General features: G+C 49.7%; 1 protein-coding gene across 3 annotated transcripts in view; it reads right to left on the bottom strand.

The window, feature by feature from the left end:
• The window catches only part of MNT (MAX network transcriptional repressor), a 212,317-nt gene that overhangs the window by 115,975 nt on the left and 77,849 nt on the right, over positions 1-18,493 (bottom strand). For all 3 annotated transcript variants that reach the window (XM_085649942.1, XM_085649943.1, XM_085649944.1), the window contains exon 2: positions 326-875. In XM_085649942.1, the coding sequence (XP_085506068.1) occupies positions 326-875 (550 nt within the window). The remainder of the gene's footprint in view (positions 1-325; positions 876-18,493) is intronic.

Here is an 18,493-nt window from a genome sequence, read left to right as displayed (position 1 = left end):
AGGAATAGATGATTGCATATTCGCAACTCGCATTGTAGAAAACGCAAAATACATTTAACTGACACTTTCAGCGAACAAAGAGCCCACTACCCTGAGCCGACTATAAACCCAATCCCAATGTTGTGGGACGAGAAAGATGAATAAAAACAGCAAGATCTTGTTTTTTTTAACTGTTTACAAATTGACAAATCAGCACAATTATCTGACCTGGAGAAAACGGAACTTACATTGGCCCCCAAAGACATTTATCAAAATTAATATGACCCTCTCAGATTTAAAGTAGACACTGAAAGCCTTCTTTATGAAAACAGCTTGGTGCACTTACCCTCCAGGCCTCCTCTTCTGGTCATTAGGTTTAGTATCATCTGAAGGAGCCAGCCTGAGAGCACTGAGCTGGGATGGCGGCACCTGTTGTTGCAGTAGGGGTTGTTGCGGCTGTGGTTGTATAGGTTGGACAACGTGGTGCTGAGAGATGGCAAGTACTGGAGACGGGTACTGATGAAGCAGCTTGGGGCTACTGACTGTTGGCATGCTGGTTTTCAGATCCGGAGGAGCAGGCCCGCCAGGCCTTTGGATGACTGGTGCAATAGACAATTCCTTGCAGATACCAGAAGAGCTAACCACTGGCGGGTTCCGGTGGACTAGAGAAGTGGACAGTGTGGGATGGACTGCCTGTGGGGGCACACTGCTGACAACGGGAAGGGGAATGACCGCCATCGGGGTTAGCAAAGGTGGTGGTACAGGAGGTGGCGGGGCAGGTGCGAGAGGGGAAACAGGAATGTCTGGGTCTTCGTCTGGAACTTCAGTTTTCACCACAACTTTCTTGTCTTCCACATCTTCATGGTCTCTTCGGAGGAGGAGCTTCTCATTTTCCTCTGTAAAGAAATACAAATGCAGGTCAAGATGACATGACCATAGAGATGCTCAACTTTTACCTCATTATTTTTCATAGTAAACCTCCAATTTATAAAATGTAAAACAGGTTTTTCATTCAAGTTTTGTCCAACACCGGGTACAATCTCCTTATAGTTTATCCTGTCCAATCCCTTTTTAATGAGCTCTGTCAAAACCCAGGAGAATCTCTGTGTTATTGACCTATTAGGTGACTGCACATAGGCCAGCTGATGCCCAAGGCTATCACATATTGGGTGACTACACAGATTACAAATACTGGCCTTACCAATGGCATCACTGCACCAATTCTAGTTGTGCATACATTCTGGTGCTTTGTGCAATGGCTATGATCTGCCCCATGGCCTCAACTGAGTGACTACAAAGAGTCCAGCCCAAGGCCTATTTGTGGTGCACTGACTGCACACATATTAGCTCATGGGTTAACTTTCGGCTGCACTGGGTAACTGCATATATTTCAGATCATAACATTCTCTTAGAGAACTTATAGTTTATAGTGAAGGTAAGGTGGAAGTGGGTGACTGAACAGACCATAGCATATGATCACGGGTCTCTTGTGTAGATGTTGACTGCACAGATTTTAGTTCATGCCTACTAAACTCTGGGGGATTAGCCGATGGTACGGATCTACTTTACTCCTCCTCTCTGGTACACTTCATACTGCACATATTCCAGCCTCTGGCATACGTTCAGGTGCACTGGGTGACTACTCCGGATCATAGCTTGCTGCTGAGGGCTATAACGGTTGTTAACGGGCCCTGAGCTCAAGTTAAGTACCCAACCGCAGACTAGTGCCAACATCAAGGCAGAGAGTTTATCACCATGTATATCGCGAGGAAGAACTAAAAGTCTATTTGCACATTCTTTTCAGTGATGGTAAAATATTCTAACTTAAACTGGCAGAAACAAAAACAAAAAAACACTAGAATGTTGGAGCATAAGGCATTCAACCTCCTTTACTGACCCTGAAGTACTCCACTGTCTCCAACTGGCCTCTGAACATTCCGGCGCTCTAGTGCATAGTGCAGCTTATAGTCCAAAGTTACAGCTACGAGGTGGCAGTACACTTTAGTTTTTAAAGCAGAGAAGACAAAGATACTCCCTGATCTTGCAGATCCTCTTAGCCAATGAAACATAATTTGCTGATATAGAATATCAAAAAACGACCTGGTTGGCTGCTGCCAAAAAAATCAATGTTGCAATAACTTTAACGAATTCGGCTGTTTTATACTAATCTGCAGCTACCATTGTCCACCCAACATGTAGTCTTAGCCAACTAGGACTTGCCACAAATTAGGTTATTTAGACCCCTGTTCCCAGGTAAGGTAACAGGACATGATTTTAATTTGCTGAATTTCGGTTATGAAGGTTTTTATTGATTACTGAAGTTATGTGTGTCCATGACTACTGTTTTGACGATTAATGATGTTTACTATGCCTGGTATAAATCTGAACAATGATCTCTAGTGATCTCTAGTGATCTTGCTTAGCAAGGACACTGGGGATATTTGGCAAGCAACTCACGATTTCTCGTTGTCACACACACTTTGTAGTCTCATGCACTCGGACAAATTCCCATATCTCAGCTGGCATTTTCAACTACTGTGACAATGTAAAACAGCTCCAGATTTAAGCAACTCAAAAAAGATTATCATCGATTGCTTGGTGAACGCGGGGGGATTGACAAGCACCCTGAACGTGAACTTGGAACATAGGCCACAAGCAGGCTGCGCTCTTCTAGCTTGAGGAAAGGTATGGCAGACTAGGACACATCTCTAGAGCTCGGTAGAGAATATATTGGGGTTTCTTGGTTTGTGCCCTGCTTTGCTGCAGTACCTGACTTTCCTTGCCTGCTGACAGTGTGGTCCCCTTCCAACGTCGCTACAACAGCCTTGGTGGGACGAGGTTCCAGGGCTCTGAAGTACGTTTCCAACCTGCTGCCACTGGCGCTGACACCCTGGGAGAGGACTCAAACTCCCAGAGTGCACCCTGACTGACCCAGCTGACGCGAGTGAGGAGGAGGCGTGATCATCGCGCTTAAAGCGCTGCCTTTCCCACCGCGGGATGCAGCCCGGACCAAGGGCGGGCCCGTCTGCGCCCGTCCGAGACCGGAGGAGGCTGGGCTGGGCTACCGCACTAACCTTTGGCGTTTCATCGGGGGGGGTCAGTCTAGTTCTATTACGGTTTCATCATGCCTCAAGTTGGGGTTAGTCTCTTGGGGAAACGAAAATTGGGTGTAGGGGACGGAGTAGTTGGAACCCTTGATGCGTTCCTAACTAGGGCTGAATCCACGCTCATGCATGAGATTCAACTCACAGAGCGTAGGTTATCGTTAGAGCCTCTACCACCAATAGGACCAGGTAACCCAGCCCCCTCTACCATGCCAACACAAACTAATGCCCCTGTAGTTGCTCCTTTAGGGTTATCAAGGCAGGCTACTCCCGTCTCACCTGTGCTACATGATCCCACCCCAGCTAGTCCAGAAAATGTCTACATAGCCTCTCCACTTACTACTAGGGGTGGGAAGGCTAAACAGTCTAAGCTGGGGGCGGTGGGAGCAGGAGGGGAACCGCCATCAAAGAAAAGGAAAGCCCGTGCCCTAGCAAAAACACAATCTCACTTGACAGGGGGTATAACTCGGAAGGCCCCTACCAAGGGGGCTGGGGTGCATCAGCAAACCCTTAGCGACTGTTCTATTGGTTTTTTTTTTGTTGAAACATTTTTATTGTTTTCCAACTCAACAAAACATCAATCATCTCGCCATCCCCCCCCGTCCAGGAAAATCAAACATGTATCAGCATCCCCTACTCTCCTGAAGATGGCTCAACCTTCCCACCCGGTCCCCTACCCCCCCTCCCCCACCCCCCGTCAGTGTGCCCCCTTCCCCTACTCCGTACCCTCTTCCGACGTGCCCCCCCTCCCTAGTCAATAAAATCCAGGAGCCCAACCACTCCCTAAACGAACAAAACCTTCCCGCTAGCCCAGTCAAAAGTGTAGGCGGTCAATGCCCACCTTCTCGCCTCTTCTACTCCCCGCTCCCCACTACCTCCTGCCCGTCAGACCCGCACTCCTCAGCCCCAGCCTCGGACATCAACCCCTGAAGTTCTACCACCAGCGCTTCCCATGCCCGGGCCGTCGCCAGCGCCTTTTCGTCATCTCTCCGGAGGGCCAGTTGCACCCGGAGGGTGCCCTCGGCCCCCGCCCAACGCGCCAACGCCGATCTCCAGCGCAAGAAGTTGGGTCCCCCCCGGGACTTCCAGTGCAGAGTCAGTTCCCTCTTGACTGTTCTATTGTTGACGCTATTCCTGACCCAGCACACTGCTGTAAGGAAGATTATAGTATTCAACTATTGCAGAAAATGTCATCTCTAATCGACCCAGTGATGCAGAAACTTGCTTCATCTGAAGCAAGGCTCACCAAAATAGAGCAAGGCCTCCCCAGAACTCCACTGTCTAATCACAATGTTCAATCAGGTGGTGGGGGAGGGGTGAACCCTAACCGGCTGTGGGGGGGGGTCAGCTAAGTGAGGGACTTGCAAATACACCTAATCCTTCCAATGAAGCTCCGGTTAATAATCAATCAAACCCCCCATCTGTCAGTGGACCTGGCCCATATGGTGCTCCCCCGGCCCCGAGATTGGGTAGTTTGCAACCATTCCAACAATCCTTAGCAGAGAAACTCCACCCCCAACCTCCCTACACCTACCATCGGAGGCCAATCCTTACACTGTTGTTCTGGGGAATGTCCCGGAGCTTGGATCCCAGGCGCGGGAACATTGGTCTACCTTACACAATAAGGACCTACATCTCCTAAGGATGAGAACTGGGCTAACAACAGAATTGTTTACAGAATTCAAAATGGTGCACAGGGTTCCATGGGTGGGGAAGTTTCAGAAAACTCCTAGGGGGGATTGTGTGGTCTTGAGCTTCAGGTCACCCAGCATGGTTCAATATATCCTGTTGAGGGCAGGGAATCGCATTGTAAGGGACACCATTTCTGTATCGACCCACCATTGAACCTAGTAGTGCCAACAAGAGAGGGTCTTTTCAAGCACACGGATTTTTTGAACATTTATTCCCCGTGAGTAATCGATTCGATGCCCTTTCTACACTGGATAGCAATGACTGAAACGGTAGTAATGGTGGGCCCGTAACAATTACACCATGCCCAATTAAGGGGTACGGGGGATTAGAACAAGGTTCCCTAACTAGAGATCTTCTTGAAAGGCCCGAATCACGGTCCACACAGTTAGTGGGGGTTGCCGGGTTTTCATTGGGCTCTTGGAACATTGCGGGCTTTTGTCCAAAACTGGATCCAGCGACTGGTCAACTTTTGTTGATCAGCACGACATCTGGGTATTTCAGGAGACATGGGCCATGGAAAAAGTCCACCACCCTGGGTTTCTTAACTTCTCTAAACTAGCTCAAGGGGGGCAAAAGGGGAGACCCTCGGGCAAGTTAACATGCTGGGTGAGACAGCAAGCGAGTTATACTGTTAAGGAAGTCTTAATTGACAGCCCGGACATCTTGGCCCTTTGTTTACGTTTGGGTCATGATAGGGAAATCTTGCTTATCAACATTTATGCAAGAGGACAGCCGGGCGGGAGGCGCTCTGAGACTGTTGACATTCTTGACGGGTTTCTGGATAGTTGGAAAGTAGGGCACTATTTGATCATAGCGGGGGATTTTAATTGTTCCTTTGAACCCCTTGCCTTTGATGATGGCAATCTAACTTTAGATGAGGATTCTCAATTGAAGATCCCCTCCTTAGATCTTAGTCCAATAAAAAAATGGACTGAAGTTGCTTTGCAGCTCAAGGGGATGTGCCTGGAGAAGGGAGTAAGGGCAGCAAATGGAAGGACCCAGTCGGATCGGATGGGTGCGCATACTTTTAATAACGGTGTAAGATCAAGCAGGATAGATTACATCCTTCTTAATGTGGAATTTTGGGTACACTTACATGACATGACGGTCGTTGAGCGGACCAAAAGTGACCATGATCCACAAGTATTATCATTACTGGCGCGGAGTTCAATAGTTAATTCCAATATGGATGAGGTACATAACTTAGTAGAAGCCGCTGTCACGAATGACAACAGAAGAGTTAGATGGGCCAGGCTTATCGAAAGAGGGGGACCTCGAAGAGATTAAGTCCATGGTTGGCCATTCGGTTGCTATTCTTAAAAGTTGCCACTCCCAGGAGGATATGAAACGTATTGCTCCGATTGTACATTGTGAGCTATTTACCAGTTTAAAACCATTCTTTATTAAATGTAATTCAAGGAAGAGCAGTTTAGGTGCAAAGATGACTACCTGGTATAATAAGCTTTGTAGAGAGTCATACCGTGAGCTAACAAAAGCTATCAGATCTAAAAATATGGGCAAGGTTAGTTGGATAGGTCCAGGTATAAAGCAGTCCAAAAACCAGCTAAGAAGGATTGGGATGACTAACGCTGGCTCGACCTAATTGAAGCTAGTCACGAGAGAGACATGGTTACATTTTGGCAGTTATTAAGTGGGGTAGCAATGGGACACCACATAAACCGGTGAACCATGTAGCGCCGGACTCATGGGTTGAGTTTTTTAAAGCACAACTTTCTATTGCAAATACTGTTGATACCCACCCACTACCAGGTTTCACGTCTACCACCTTATTGTTCGATAGCTCCGAGGTTGAGATGGTCCTCTCATTGCTGTCGAAAGGGAGGGCTCCTGGTCCGGACTGTATACCAGCTGACTTGTTCCAGTACGACAGAGAACTGGGTTAAATACATTACTTTTATAGCCAATGCCATAGCCAGTGGTGCACCTATTCCGGATACCTGGTCTGGAGCCATTATATTACCGATATATAAAAAGGGTGATCACTCGTCTTCTGGCAATTATAGGCCGATTAGCCTTATTGACTCTATGCAGAAAATAATTGCCAGATTGGTCCTCAGTAGAATCCAAGTGTGGAGCGAGGAGAATTAGATTTTGTCACCATTGCAGGCAGTCTTTCGTCCTTTTACTAGCACCATTGATCAGGTTTTTAGGTTTGTTATGATTTACTGGAAGGTAGTCATTATAGGAGGAGGGTCTCTATATGCAGCCTTTATTGAACTTAAGTCTGCTTATGACTTGGTGCCACGTAATAAAATGTAGCACACCTTTTTGAAAGTAGGGATGCCTCAGGAGCTACTAGCCTTGATAATTAAGTTGCATAATTCGAACTATGCTCAGGTGCGGTGGGGCCCAAACGGCGAGATCACAGCTAGTTTCCCAGTCCTAAAGGGTGTGCGCCAAGGATGCGTCCTGGCGCCGACATTGTTCTTCCTGTTTATTAACAGGGTGGTTCAATACTATTCCACATATCACACAGATGCCCCTAGCTTGGGGGGGCTTAGGATACCACTGCTCATGTTGGCGAACGACACCCTGATCCTATCCAAGACGCAGAAGGGATTGCAGACTGCATTGTCTAGGTTCGAGGTGTTTTGCCGCGACCATCGGCTTGTGGTTAATGTGGACAAGACCAAGTTTATTGTCTTTCACCATCATAAGACCATTCTAAGTAGTGTACTCATGAACATGTCCTTCTGGAACAGACAAAAGCATTTGCATACCTGGGTATTACCTTGGGTAAGAAACTTAGCTGGAAACTACACATTGATTTTTTAGCTCTGAAATACGCTCAGCTGGCGGCAGGAGCTCTCGTTAAAGAACATAAGCTCTCATTCACTAAGCCCATGGCCCCTGTTCTTAAGATATACAACACCAAGGTTATTACTTCAATCCTATATGGAGCGGAATTATGGGGTTTCGAGAACATCTCCTCCTTGGCACAAGCCCAGAACAAATTTGTCAGAGCTATTACGAGCTTTTCACAATCCACACCATTATTGCCTCTTTTTTTGGATCCGGGTTGCCTAGAATTGAGGATCTAGCCAGATATAGACCAATAGCATTTTGGCGACGACTCTGGGTTACCCCTGAGCTTTCCCAATATGCGAAATCCATTATGGATTTCAGGGGGGGATGGTTGTACGGGGAAGATCAAATGGTTACAGAATATAAAAAAACACCCTGTGTGGGATGGTGAAGAGTGGTCTGTGGGAGCACTCCGAAGAAAATCCATTTCTGTCTAAAAGGGAGCTCAAGGCCGCCTATTGGGATATGGTTAAGAATAAATACTTTTCTTCTACTACTAGGCCCACCCTATCCATGGGTTATCTGATGCAAAAACAGGATTTCGTGTTTGAAGCATAATGGGATACCATTTCCAGACCGTTGGATAGAAAACTATACCATCAGTTTAGGGTTGGCTCCCTCCCAATCAACGCCTTTACTTGTAAATGACGGTTGAACTGGTCTGAGCATTGTCCTGCTTGTCCAGCTCCGCTGGCATCCATATCCCATTTTCTGTTGGCGTGCCCGGCTTACAAATCCCCCAGGTTTAAATGGCTGAAGCCAATTTGCATGAACATGGGCACTAGATCGGCTATGGTGGCATTAAGGATTCTGCGGACATCCACTGATGCTCCTATAGTTGTAGCTTTGTCAAAATTCTTGAGCTGGGCATGGCTCATTCGCTGTAAAAAACTAAGAGAAATCCAAGCCTAGTTATAGCCATAATAATGTCATGTAATTTCAGTGTAGAATCATTAATTAATTTTTAAGAACAATGATTTTCTGTTTTTATACTGTATTTTTGTATTTATATGGTTTTATAGTGGTTCTCTGTTGTTGATTACTTTTACTTTACATATATACTGCATTAACTACTGATTTGCCACACTGTTTTGATTGTTTTATATGGCACTGTTTTTTTTTTTTTTAAATGTATCCATCGTTGTATGTATTGTCTTTTATGATTATTTTAATCGAAATAAAGACATAATGAAATGAATATATTGGCGGATGTTACTGATTTCTACTTAATGTTATGGATATTTTTCTTGTTCACTAATCTGATATTTGCTTGTGCTAACACTTTACCAATTATTGCCCAAACTGCCTGTCATTTGTTATGCTTCAGGTTAATGTGTTGTATAGTTTTATTTTTTAATTGTTGTATTTCTTGACTTCTCAGAACCCAAATAGGCCTTTATTTTGAGAGTGAGAAGTCAAATAAACCTGAAAAGGTTACTAGCATATCTGAGACAATCTCAATACTGATTCAGGGAGGAGCCTAGCGCGCAACCAAGATGGCCGCGTAGGTGCGAGGCTCCCGAGGACCTCCGCGACCTCCTGCATAAATCCTGACCATATCCTGTCCTAGACGAGGGGACTGTGTTCGTGAGACCGAGCTGAGGTGCCACCCGTTTTCCGTTTCCAAATCGGACCTCGGACACCGGCGGGAGCATCGATTGAGGTTTGCGGCCTTCTCCACGCCGGCCCCCCGGATTGGAGTTGTGGGGCGATCCGGAGACAAAGTGAACAACAGCGGCGGGCGAGGCTGGGCGATTCGCGTACCCCGCACTTTCACTTTCGCTTTCGCGCCCTCCTTGCTGCCAAGCGCGGTAGGGTCGCGAGGCGGCGTGCGGTGGTGTGGCTTCATCGGGGTGCCCTGCCGGCCCGCCAGTTGGGATCCGCCCTTCGGAGCTGTGGTCGCCCTCCCCCGGAACCCGTGAACTGGTTTGTCAGCCCCTTTCAAGGAGATTGGCACGATTTGGGGACTGGAGCCATGTCCACGAAACAAGATGGCGACCGGGCAAAGGTGAAATCGACCCGCCGTGGCGCAGCCCCTCAGTCTAACAGCATGGACCGCTACACCCTCCAGAAGGGATCTCCAGAGGCGCCGCGTAGGTCCCCTGTTGGCCCGACTGATGCTCCTGCTCTGCCCGCGGATCTGACCCTCCGGGACGTCATGGGCGCCATCGCCGAGATGAAGGCCTCAGTGGACCAGCGCTTTGACACTCTGGCGCAAAAGATTGACTCGGTCCTCGTGGATGTGGGCCTGGTGAGGGCCGATCTGTCCAAGACGAATGACCGGGTCGACTCTTTGGCCCACACCACCTCTGGCCTCACAACGGACGTGGCGGCCATCCAAAAGGAGGTGCGCCGACTGGGCCAGGCGAGCGCCCTGATGGATCGTCGACTGGAAGATTCCGAGGGTCGGGCCCGGAGGAACAATGTTCGCATTGTCGGGGTGCCGGAGGGACGTGAGGAGGAGGCGGCGGATCTGTTTGTGGAGGACCTGATCCTCACCCGTCTCCAGCCCCGGGGGCTGAGTAAACTCTTCGCAGTGGAACGTGCCCACAGGGTCCCCGGAGGGAGACCTAAGATCGGAGCCCCTCCGAGGCCTCTCATTGCCCGAATCTTCAACTTTCGGGACAGAGACGCTATCCTGCAGACTTCTAGGCAACAAGGACCGGTCAGACTCGACAATATGGACGTAAACTTCTATCCTGATTTTACTCCGGCGGTCCAGAAGCAGAGACTGAGTTTTCTCGGAGTCAAACGTCGCCTACGGGACCTGAACCTCAAGTATGCGATGCTTTTTCCAGCGAAGTTGAGGGTAGAGGTGGATGGCCGCACGCACTTTTTTGATCGTCCCGAGGCGGCCGGGGACTGGTTGGACACTTTGCCCGGGGATCGGGGCCGGGGGGGTGGCGGTTGGTGGGGAGGGCTTGCCAGATCAGGACTGAGGGACTAATAGTAGGCCTTGCTCTGGACAACATTATTGTCATCATTGACTGATTGTGTAAGTTCCCCTCCCGTGGAGGTCGTACGGGGTCTCTTGGGGGCTTTCCCTCCTCCTCTGGGGGACTAGTTAGTGTTGTCATCTATGGGGCGACAGGCACACTGCACTTTGGGGGGGCTGTTTGGGCTCATGCAGGGGTGCAGGGAGGGGGGAGTTCTGTTGGGACGGGTGGGTTGGGGTGGGGTGTTGTTCGTTTTTACCGCAAGGCAAACCCTTTACTGTATTGGTGTTTTTGAGGTGCTCTCGGGGGGACGAATGATGGCTTCTGTATGTGATGGGGGGTAGGGACTTGACTTTGTTGTCTTGGAACGTTAATGGACTGGGGGATAGGATTAAGCGAGGTGTGGTCCTGCAGTATCTGAAACGAATTTCGCCAGATGTGGTCTTTCTGCAGGAGACACACCTTATTGGTAATTCCTTTTGTGCCATGAATCGGCGTGGCTATCGTTTGGTGGCCCACTCGGGCTTCACGTCTGGCTCGCGGGGGGTGGGCATCATGGTTAAGAACTCGCTCGCGCTGGAAATAGAGGAGGTGCGCCATGATGAGAGGGGACGCTACACTGCCTTGGTGGGGAGAATGGAGGGCAAAGTGGTTGTCTTTGTTTCAGTGTATGTCCCAACGGGGCTACAGTCTACCACTTTTGCGGACCTGGGGCGCCTCCTCCTTGACCTTCCGGGGGGGCTTCTGGTGGTTGGGGGGGATTTCAATGCGGTGGTTTCTGGGACTATGGATCGTCACCCCCCTAGGGACCTCCCCCGGGCGCAGGCGTGGCTGTCCGGCCTCTTAGATACATTGGGATTGGTGGACTGCTGGCGCTTAAAACATCCCACGCAGCTGCATTACACCTTCCATTCGGGTGCCCATGGTAGCCTCTCGCGGCTTGATCATATCCTTGTCCCTGCGGCCTATGCTGGGAGGGTGGGAGAGGTGCGCCATCTGGCGCGGGGTATTTCAGATCACTCCCCGCTCCTGTTGCACTTTGGTGTCCTCCCGAGGGGGGCGGGCAGGGTAGCTCCAATCAATGCCTGGTACCTGCGCGACCCCACCATTCGTGCTGACCTGATTAAATCCTTGCAGCGATATTTTGAGGAGAATGTGGGGTCTGTCCCTTCGGCTATCTCCCTTTGGGAGGCCTTCAAGACAGTTATTAGGGGGGAGGCCCTCTCCTTCATATCCCATGCCCGGAGGCGCGAGCAGGAGGAGGTGACCCGAGTGGAGGCCGAAATTACTGAATTAGAGGGTGATTTGGGGAGTGGGGTGACGGATGCTGCACTGCATGTTCTACACCTTAAGCAAGCGGCCTATAGGGCCCTCGTCACGGAGGCAGCCAGGGGCCTCAGTAGAGAGCAACAGGGGCGACTGTATGATGTGGGTGATAAGGCTGGTAAATTGATTGCGTGGTTGGATAAAAAGGAGAGAGCGAGTCGTGTGGTCCCGCTGATTGAGAGGATGGATGGTGTACGTGTCACCGAGCCAGAAGACATTGTCTCTTGCTTCGCGGATTATTTCCGCGAGGTGTATTCCCCGGTCTCTCCCTGCTCGGAGGCGGATTCCCATGCCCTGCTTCGAGATATCGCGCTGCCCTCCCTTTCGGTGGAGGACAGGGAGTCGTTGGATGCTGCTCCTACCTCGGACGAAATTGCCCTCGCTATACGCTCGGTCGCATCTGGCAAGGCCATGGGCCCGAACGGCATCCCTATCGAGTTGTATAAGCTGCGACCGGACGTACTGGCACGCCACCTCCGCGCGATGTTCCTGGCGGCCCACTCACGGGGCTCCCTCCCGCCGGACCAACGTCTGGCCACAATCGTGGTGATCCACAAGGAGGGGAAACCCCGAGACCGGGTTACCTCCTATCGGCCTATCTCGCTCTTGAATGCGGAGCCCAAAATCCTTGCCAAGGTGCTCGCCAACCGGCTGGTCGGCGTGGTAGGCGATTTGGTCCACCAAGACCAGTCTGGCTTTATCCCCCATCGCAACACGGCCCTCAATCTGCGGCGCTTGCACGGGGTGCTCGCGCGTGTTCCGTTTGTGCGGGAGCCGGCCATCTTGGCGTCCTTAGACGCCACCATGGCGTTTGACACGCTCGAATGGCCATACATTTGGGCGATGCTGGCGAAATTTGGATTTGGACCGGGATTCATCAGCTGGGTCAAATTGTTGTACTCGGGCCCGTTAGCGCAGGTGGTAGTGAATGGGCGAGTCTCGGCCCCATTCGCGCTGGGACGGGGCACGCGACAGGGTTGCCCCTTGTCGCCGCTCCTGTTTGCATTGGCCTTGGAACCCCTGGCGGAGTGGCTGCGGTGGCACCCTTCCATCCGTGGTCTCCGTTGGACCCCCGAGTATGAGGACCGCGTGTCCCTCTACGCTGACGATATCCTTTTGTACCTAGCCTCCCCGCGCAAATCACGGATTATCCTGGTTGATGTCCTGCGCTCCTTTGGCCGTAACTCAGGCCTTGTCATCAACTGGGCTAAATCATGTGTCTATGTGCTTTCCGGGGAGGCTCCCGTCCTCCCGCGGGGATGTCCGATCCAGATTGCCTCGCAGGGGTTTCGGTACCTGGGTGTCTATATCACGCTGGACCCGGAGGCCCGCTACGAGCGAAACTTGCTTCCCCCCCTCCAGCGCTTGAAGGAGGACGTCGCGCGCTGGCGGCGCCTGCCGCTTTCGCCGCTCGGCCGGGCGGCATTGTTTAAGATGATGTCGTTGCCGCGCTTCCTGTACGCTCTCCAGAACACTATGGACCTAGTCCCGGCGCGCTACTTCCGTGAGGTGGAGAGTCTACAGCGCCGCCTGTTCTGGGACGGGAGGCCGCGTATAGCCCTGGCGAAGTTGACGCTCCCGTGGTATGACGGGGGGATTGCCCTCCCGGACATTAAGCGGTATTACTGGGCCTCCCAGCTAGCTGCAATTAATCACGGCCTCTATGGGCCCGCCTTGAACCCGGCATTTGAAATGGACAAGATGCTCCTGCCCGGTGGCGACTACAATCGAGCACTCTACTCTGGCGCGCCGGATCCCCGCTTGACGGGGCCCACGCGTGTCATGGTGCGGGTGTGGCACGCAGCCAATGCAGCAATGGGGTGGAAGGACCGTTTGACCCGGGCGTCGCCGTTGTATGCGCCTCAGCGGTTGGGCTCCCTGTGGACCTCGAAGGGCTTCGAGAAGTGGGACACGATTGGCATCAGTAAAGTGGGGGACCTCTGGACGAGAGGGGGATTTAAAACATTCGAGACGCTGCAGACGGAGTTTCAGCTGCAGGGCAGTGAATACTTTCGGTACTTGCAGGTCCGTCATGCGCTGAGCTCCGTCTTCCCAGACGTCGCCTCCATCCCGGAGTCTTCCCCCCTGGAGGATAGAGTGCTGGATGGCCACGTTCCGGATAGCACGATTTCCCTCATTTACAAAAAATTGATTAATGACCGCTCGGGCCTGCTGACCGGCCTCGGTGAGGCTTGGGTTGCCGACGGGCTGGAGTTGGACGACGAAGACTGGATTTCCGCGGTGGCCTCTCCTAAGGAGGTGGCCATACCGGCTCGCCTTCGTTTCGTCCAGCTTAAGATACTCCACCGGGTTTACATGACGGGGCCAAGGCTTCTGCGTATGGGTTATGCTGAGGATGGGTTGTGCGAGCGTGGGTGTGGTGCTTTGGCGACTTTTTTGCATATTTTGTGGGAATGCCCGAAGGTGGAGCGATTCTGGCGTGGTGTGCATGAGGTCCTGCGTCTGGTTACGCATGTCGCGCTGTTGCCTGAAGCGAGGAGATGCTTGCTGAATGTGTGGGAACCAACTGATTACTCGGTTCCGCAGACGCGATGGGTGACTCTGGGATATATGATAGCTAAGCGTGACATCGCTCAACTGTGGGGATCCCAGCGGCCCCCGGCGGTGTCGGCCTGGAAAGAACATATGGATTGGTGCATGTTCCGAGAAAAGGTGGTGTATGTGGCGAGGGGCAAGCCTGGGGTGTGGGTGAAAATATGGGGCCCCTGGAACGCCTACCGCGGGGGTATCTGCGAGCCACCGTTGCTGCCTGCTGCCTCACCGGCTCCGTCCCCCTAGTTGACCCCCTCCCCCAGCCCCGGGCACAGAGTTCCCCCAGTCCTGGACTTGTTTCCCTTCCCCCTCTTTAGATTCCTGTGGATGGTCGGGGTCCCTCATTTGAGGAGCACGTGTGGTTACCTTTGATTGCGGGTTGCCTTGCGGGTGTGGTTTTTCTATGTTGTTGTGTTTGTATAAAATGAAACCGTATTGTGGGCTTAGAGTCATGTGGCCCACGTCGTTGATGCCTCCTGATTTACTTCTCTGCAACGCCAAGTGCCCTTTTGTAAGTTTGTCAGGTGCTCCTGTCACTCTAGCGGCCGACCGGAAGGTTGTAGGCCCATGCTTGTATATACTTGAGATTGCAATAAACGGTTTCAAAAAAAAAAAAATACTGATTCAGACTCCCGGAGTTGGCCCATGGAGTTAGGTGTCCCTCTGTTTGAACTGCTCTGTGGTGAGGCACACATACTATCTACGCAAGTCTAAGGACGACAGGAAGTATACCTGGAGTGGCCAAAAGCCCTTCTGCACGGACCAGTCAAACTCTTTCTTATATGATCACTTGGCCAGCAATTTTTAAAAGCATGACCACAATGACCTTGCTTCAGGTGGGTCATGAAAATAGCTCTCTCAAAACGTTCATTTGGATTGACAAGTCAATAACCCAACACAGTGGAGTAATACTTTTTATCAAAAGTGTTGCAAAACTGGATGGTAGGACATTTACCATTCCCTGCAGTATCTAAAACTTTCTGCAACAAAAAGTGAGGAATTGCTATTATATACACCAATGTTTATATTCTGAATAAGGAAATGTGATGGCACCTACACAAACCACCCTAGATTCCTAGTGGGGTCTAGTTTTAGAAACGGTTAAGAGGTTTCCCAGGGTGCTGCCCGATTCGGGGCCTAAATAAAGCAGCTACTTAAATCCTATAGAAAGGTCTTTTTATGTCTTGCATATAGACAAATGTAGCTATCTGCTGGCTAGAGACCTATTCAATATAGACCTAGGGAGGACTTAGTTAAATGACAGTCTCCCAGCTCCCCCTATCTATCTCACCCTCTCCCTTTTTTTAATCAATTAGCCCTCAACCACTTGATCCCCCTTTTTAGGGCTCGCGCCCTGCGTTGCAGTGCGTAGCACTGCTCACGCAGGCGAGAGCCCTTTTGTAGGGGGGTTTAGAAACAGAGCCTGGAATCGCACACACTCGTGCGTGTGCTTTTCCTTTTGGCATCCGCGATTGGCCTTTGAGTGTGTGTATTTCTCAAAGATGGCACGCAATAGGCCAAAGATGGACGCATTGCTCCGCCCATGGCCTATTGGTGTCTATTACGCGCACCAAAGGCCATGTGGTTTCAATTATCGTCCCCAGACACGGGCGCGATAATTTAAAGCACGTCTCGCAGTGGCGCGCGCACCACTCTCGACTTTCTTTGTTTTCCAAGCGTTAGTGAAAGCGAACGCTTTCCCTGCCGCTTGTTTTTTTTAGATTGTAGTCCAATCCAAGTTGTAGCGAATCATGATATCCGTGGTACTAAGTTATCCTCTGGGTAGATGTCGGCAAGCGGAAGCCGCCAAATTCGTGAGGAGAGCCGAGGCAGAGGTTGCACGCAGCGCCAGAGTACCAGTCCAATCACCAAATGAATTAGGAGATAAATCCTGCAGCAAAATGTGTTGTACTTGCGGAATTTACATAATTTTAAGTTCTGCTAGATGATTTAATTTAAAATTATGCACAGGCCCTTTAAAAATGAAGAAAACAAGTCCTAGGGTCTAAGATGCTAGGTTGCTGGGGCGCGGAGAAGTTGTTTTAGAACCAAATGAATACTGGATAGTGTGAGAGGGGATGTTCTCAAAATGCAGCGCCAAGAAGTGACCAGCCGCTTCCTTTCTCTCAGGCCACTGGTAAGCACGAATGCAGACGTGTGGACCGGTTGCAAAGCAGGGAGTTGCCAGTTACAGGCGGGTGATCTCTTGGGGGCGAGAGTGGAGTGGTAGGTGCCCCCCCTCCCGCTTTGTGGGAGATTCATTGGGAGAGCTGGACAGACGTCGGGCGGCACCTCAGCTATGTGCACAGATGGATCTGAGTATATAGGAGGGTGAGGGTGTGTGTGTGTTGTGTGGGCAGTACATGTAGAGGCTTATGGGATGGGCACTGGGACACAGGGCCTTAACATAAAGCGTTACGTAGCTCAAGGGTAGAAACACTTCAAATAGCAAGAGTTTTGGTAACAATAACCTATCTAAATAAAAAATGCAGTTTGCAGTGTGATTGGAACCAGTGCTTGCAGAGCATTAGTTCCAGTAGCAGGCAGTAACTGCTTGCCACATGTAAACCGGTATAATCCCATACTGAACTAGTTGCATGATATACACTTCTGTGATCTGCATTATACACGTGCTTTGCTGCAGGCGTATTAACTCTCCGTGCTACTTTGAGACAAAGGTTCCTAAACAAAAAACTCATCTACCTCCTCCAGCAGCTCCAATAACCACCAGAATTCTCTTGACATTATTGTTTTTGGCTTGAAAATTGCTGGAGGCGAGGAACACTGCAGCAAGTGCTTTTAAATCCATAATATATTTGAACAAGCGTTTGCAATGCAATAGGTCTCGCATTTCCGTGAGTTTAAGCTATTGGCATTGTAAATGGCAATGCCTTTCATTTATGTTTTAAAAACCAAAACATAAAAAAAGGCAATATTATTTACAATGCCAATAGCTCAAACTTGCGTAAATGCAAGACCTATTGCATTGCAAATGCTTGTTCTTATTTAGTTAGCTCCAGCAGTATACCCACAGTGTAACTCCAATTGATATTGTAAACAAAGTAAGACCCATACCTCTCTAGTCACCCTCCGTGGACCGAACTTCAACTTCAAAACAAGAAAAATGCCTCCCACAGACTTCAGTGGTATGACCTGCCCTGAAAACTCATGCAAAAAAATCTCTCCTTCGTCATGGATTTAAAATGGGCCCACCATCCAAAACTACTCGCCATTCTTAGAGACTCAAATGATTGAGAGGTATGCAGTAACACCGTGCAGATAATAGGGAAAATTTTAGTACGGGCCGTCATTGCAGCGGTTTACCAAACATGAAACCTTGGCAGGAGTAAGATTGGTATGTGTAAATGAGTCCTGGCTATTTGTTTTAATTTGAAATGCAAGCAAAACATGCTAATATTGCACAATCCGATTTCAGTGTAATGAGAAAATGTTGGAAACACAACTTTCAAGCATCACATGAAGCTGGGTGAAAGCAGAGATTATGTGTTTTCACTGCAAGGTTAACGCCGGTTCACAAAAAGTAAACTATTTACTTTTACTAGAAGGGTCATGTAGCACAATAAGGGAAGGATTCTGGCTAAAGGCCAGCTTTGCGAAGCCAAAGAAATAATATTATAACGCAGAGGGTTCACTATGAGTAAGCTGCATATTCAGATAATGCATTTGAAGGAGAGTATTTTATACATTTGAAGGAGAGTATTTTATACTCTTCTAATGAGCAACTTCCAGCTTATGGCGATTAAAAGAACGTGAGGAAACCATGATTTCTCTGCTGGGTACACTGGTCTTCATACCTCTCAATCATTTGAGTCTCTTAGAATGGAGAGTGGTTTTGCTGCCGGGCCGTTCCGTTATTAAACATCGCTTTCACACATTTTTCAGTTCACTTTTTCATTTACCTCTGCACGTGCCTTTCGCAATCTTGGAACTGTAAATTTAAATTAAAAAAACAAAATTGCAGCTGCATTATGCCATGTTGGTGATGCATGCACATACATGTGTTATAACCCTGGGTCACCATAGCGTCCTGAGGTGTTCACACAAGTGGCTCCTTAT

This window comes from Triturus cristatus, chromosome 3_2 (genome assembly GCF_964204655.1).
Source record: "Triturus cristatus chromosome 3_2, aTriCri1.1, whole genome shotgun sequence".
Taxonomy (NCBI): Eukaryota; Metazoa; Chordata; class Amphibia; order Caudata; family Salamandridae; genus Triturus; species Triturus cristatus.
This window is presented reverse-complemented; position numbering and strand designations above follow the sequence as displayed.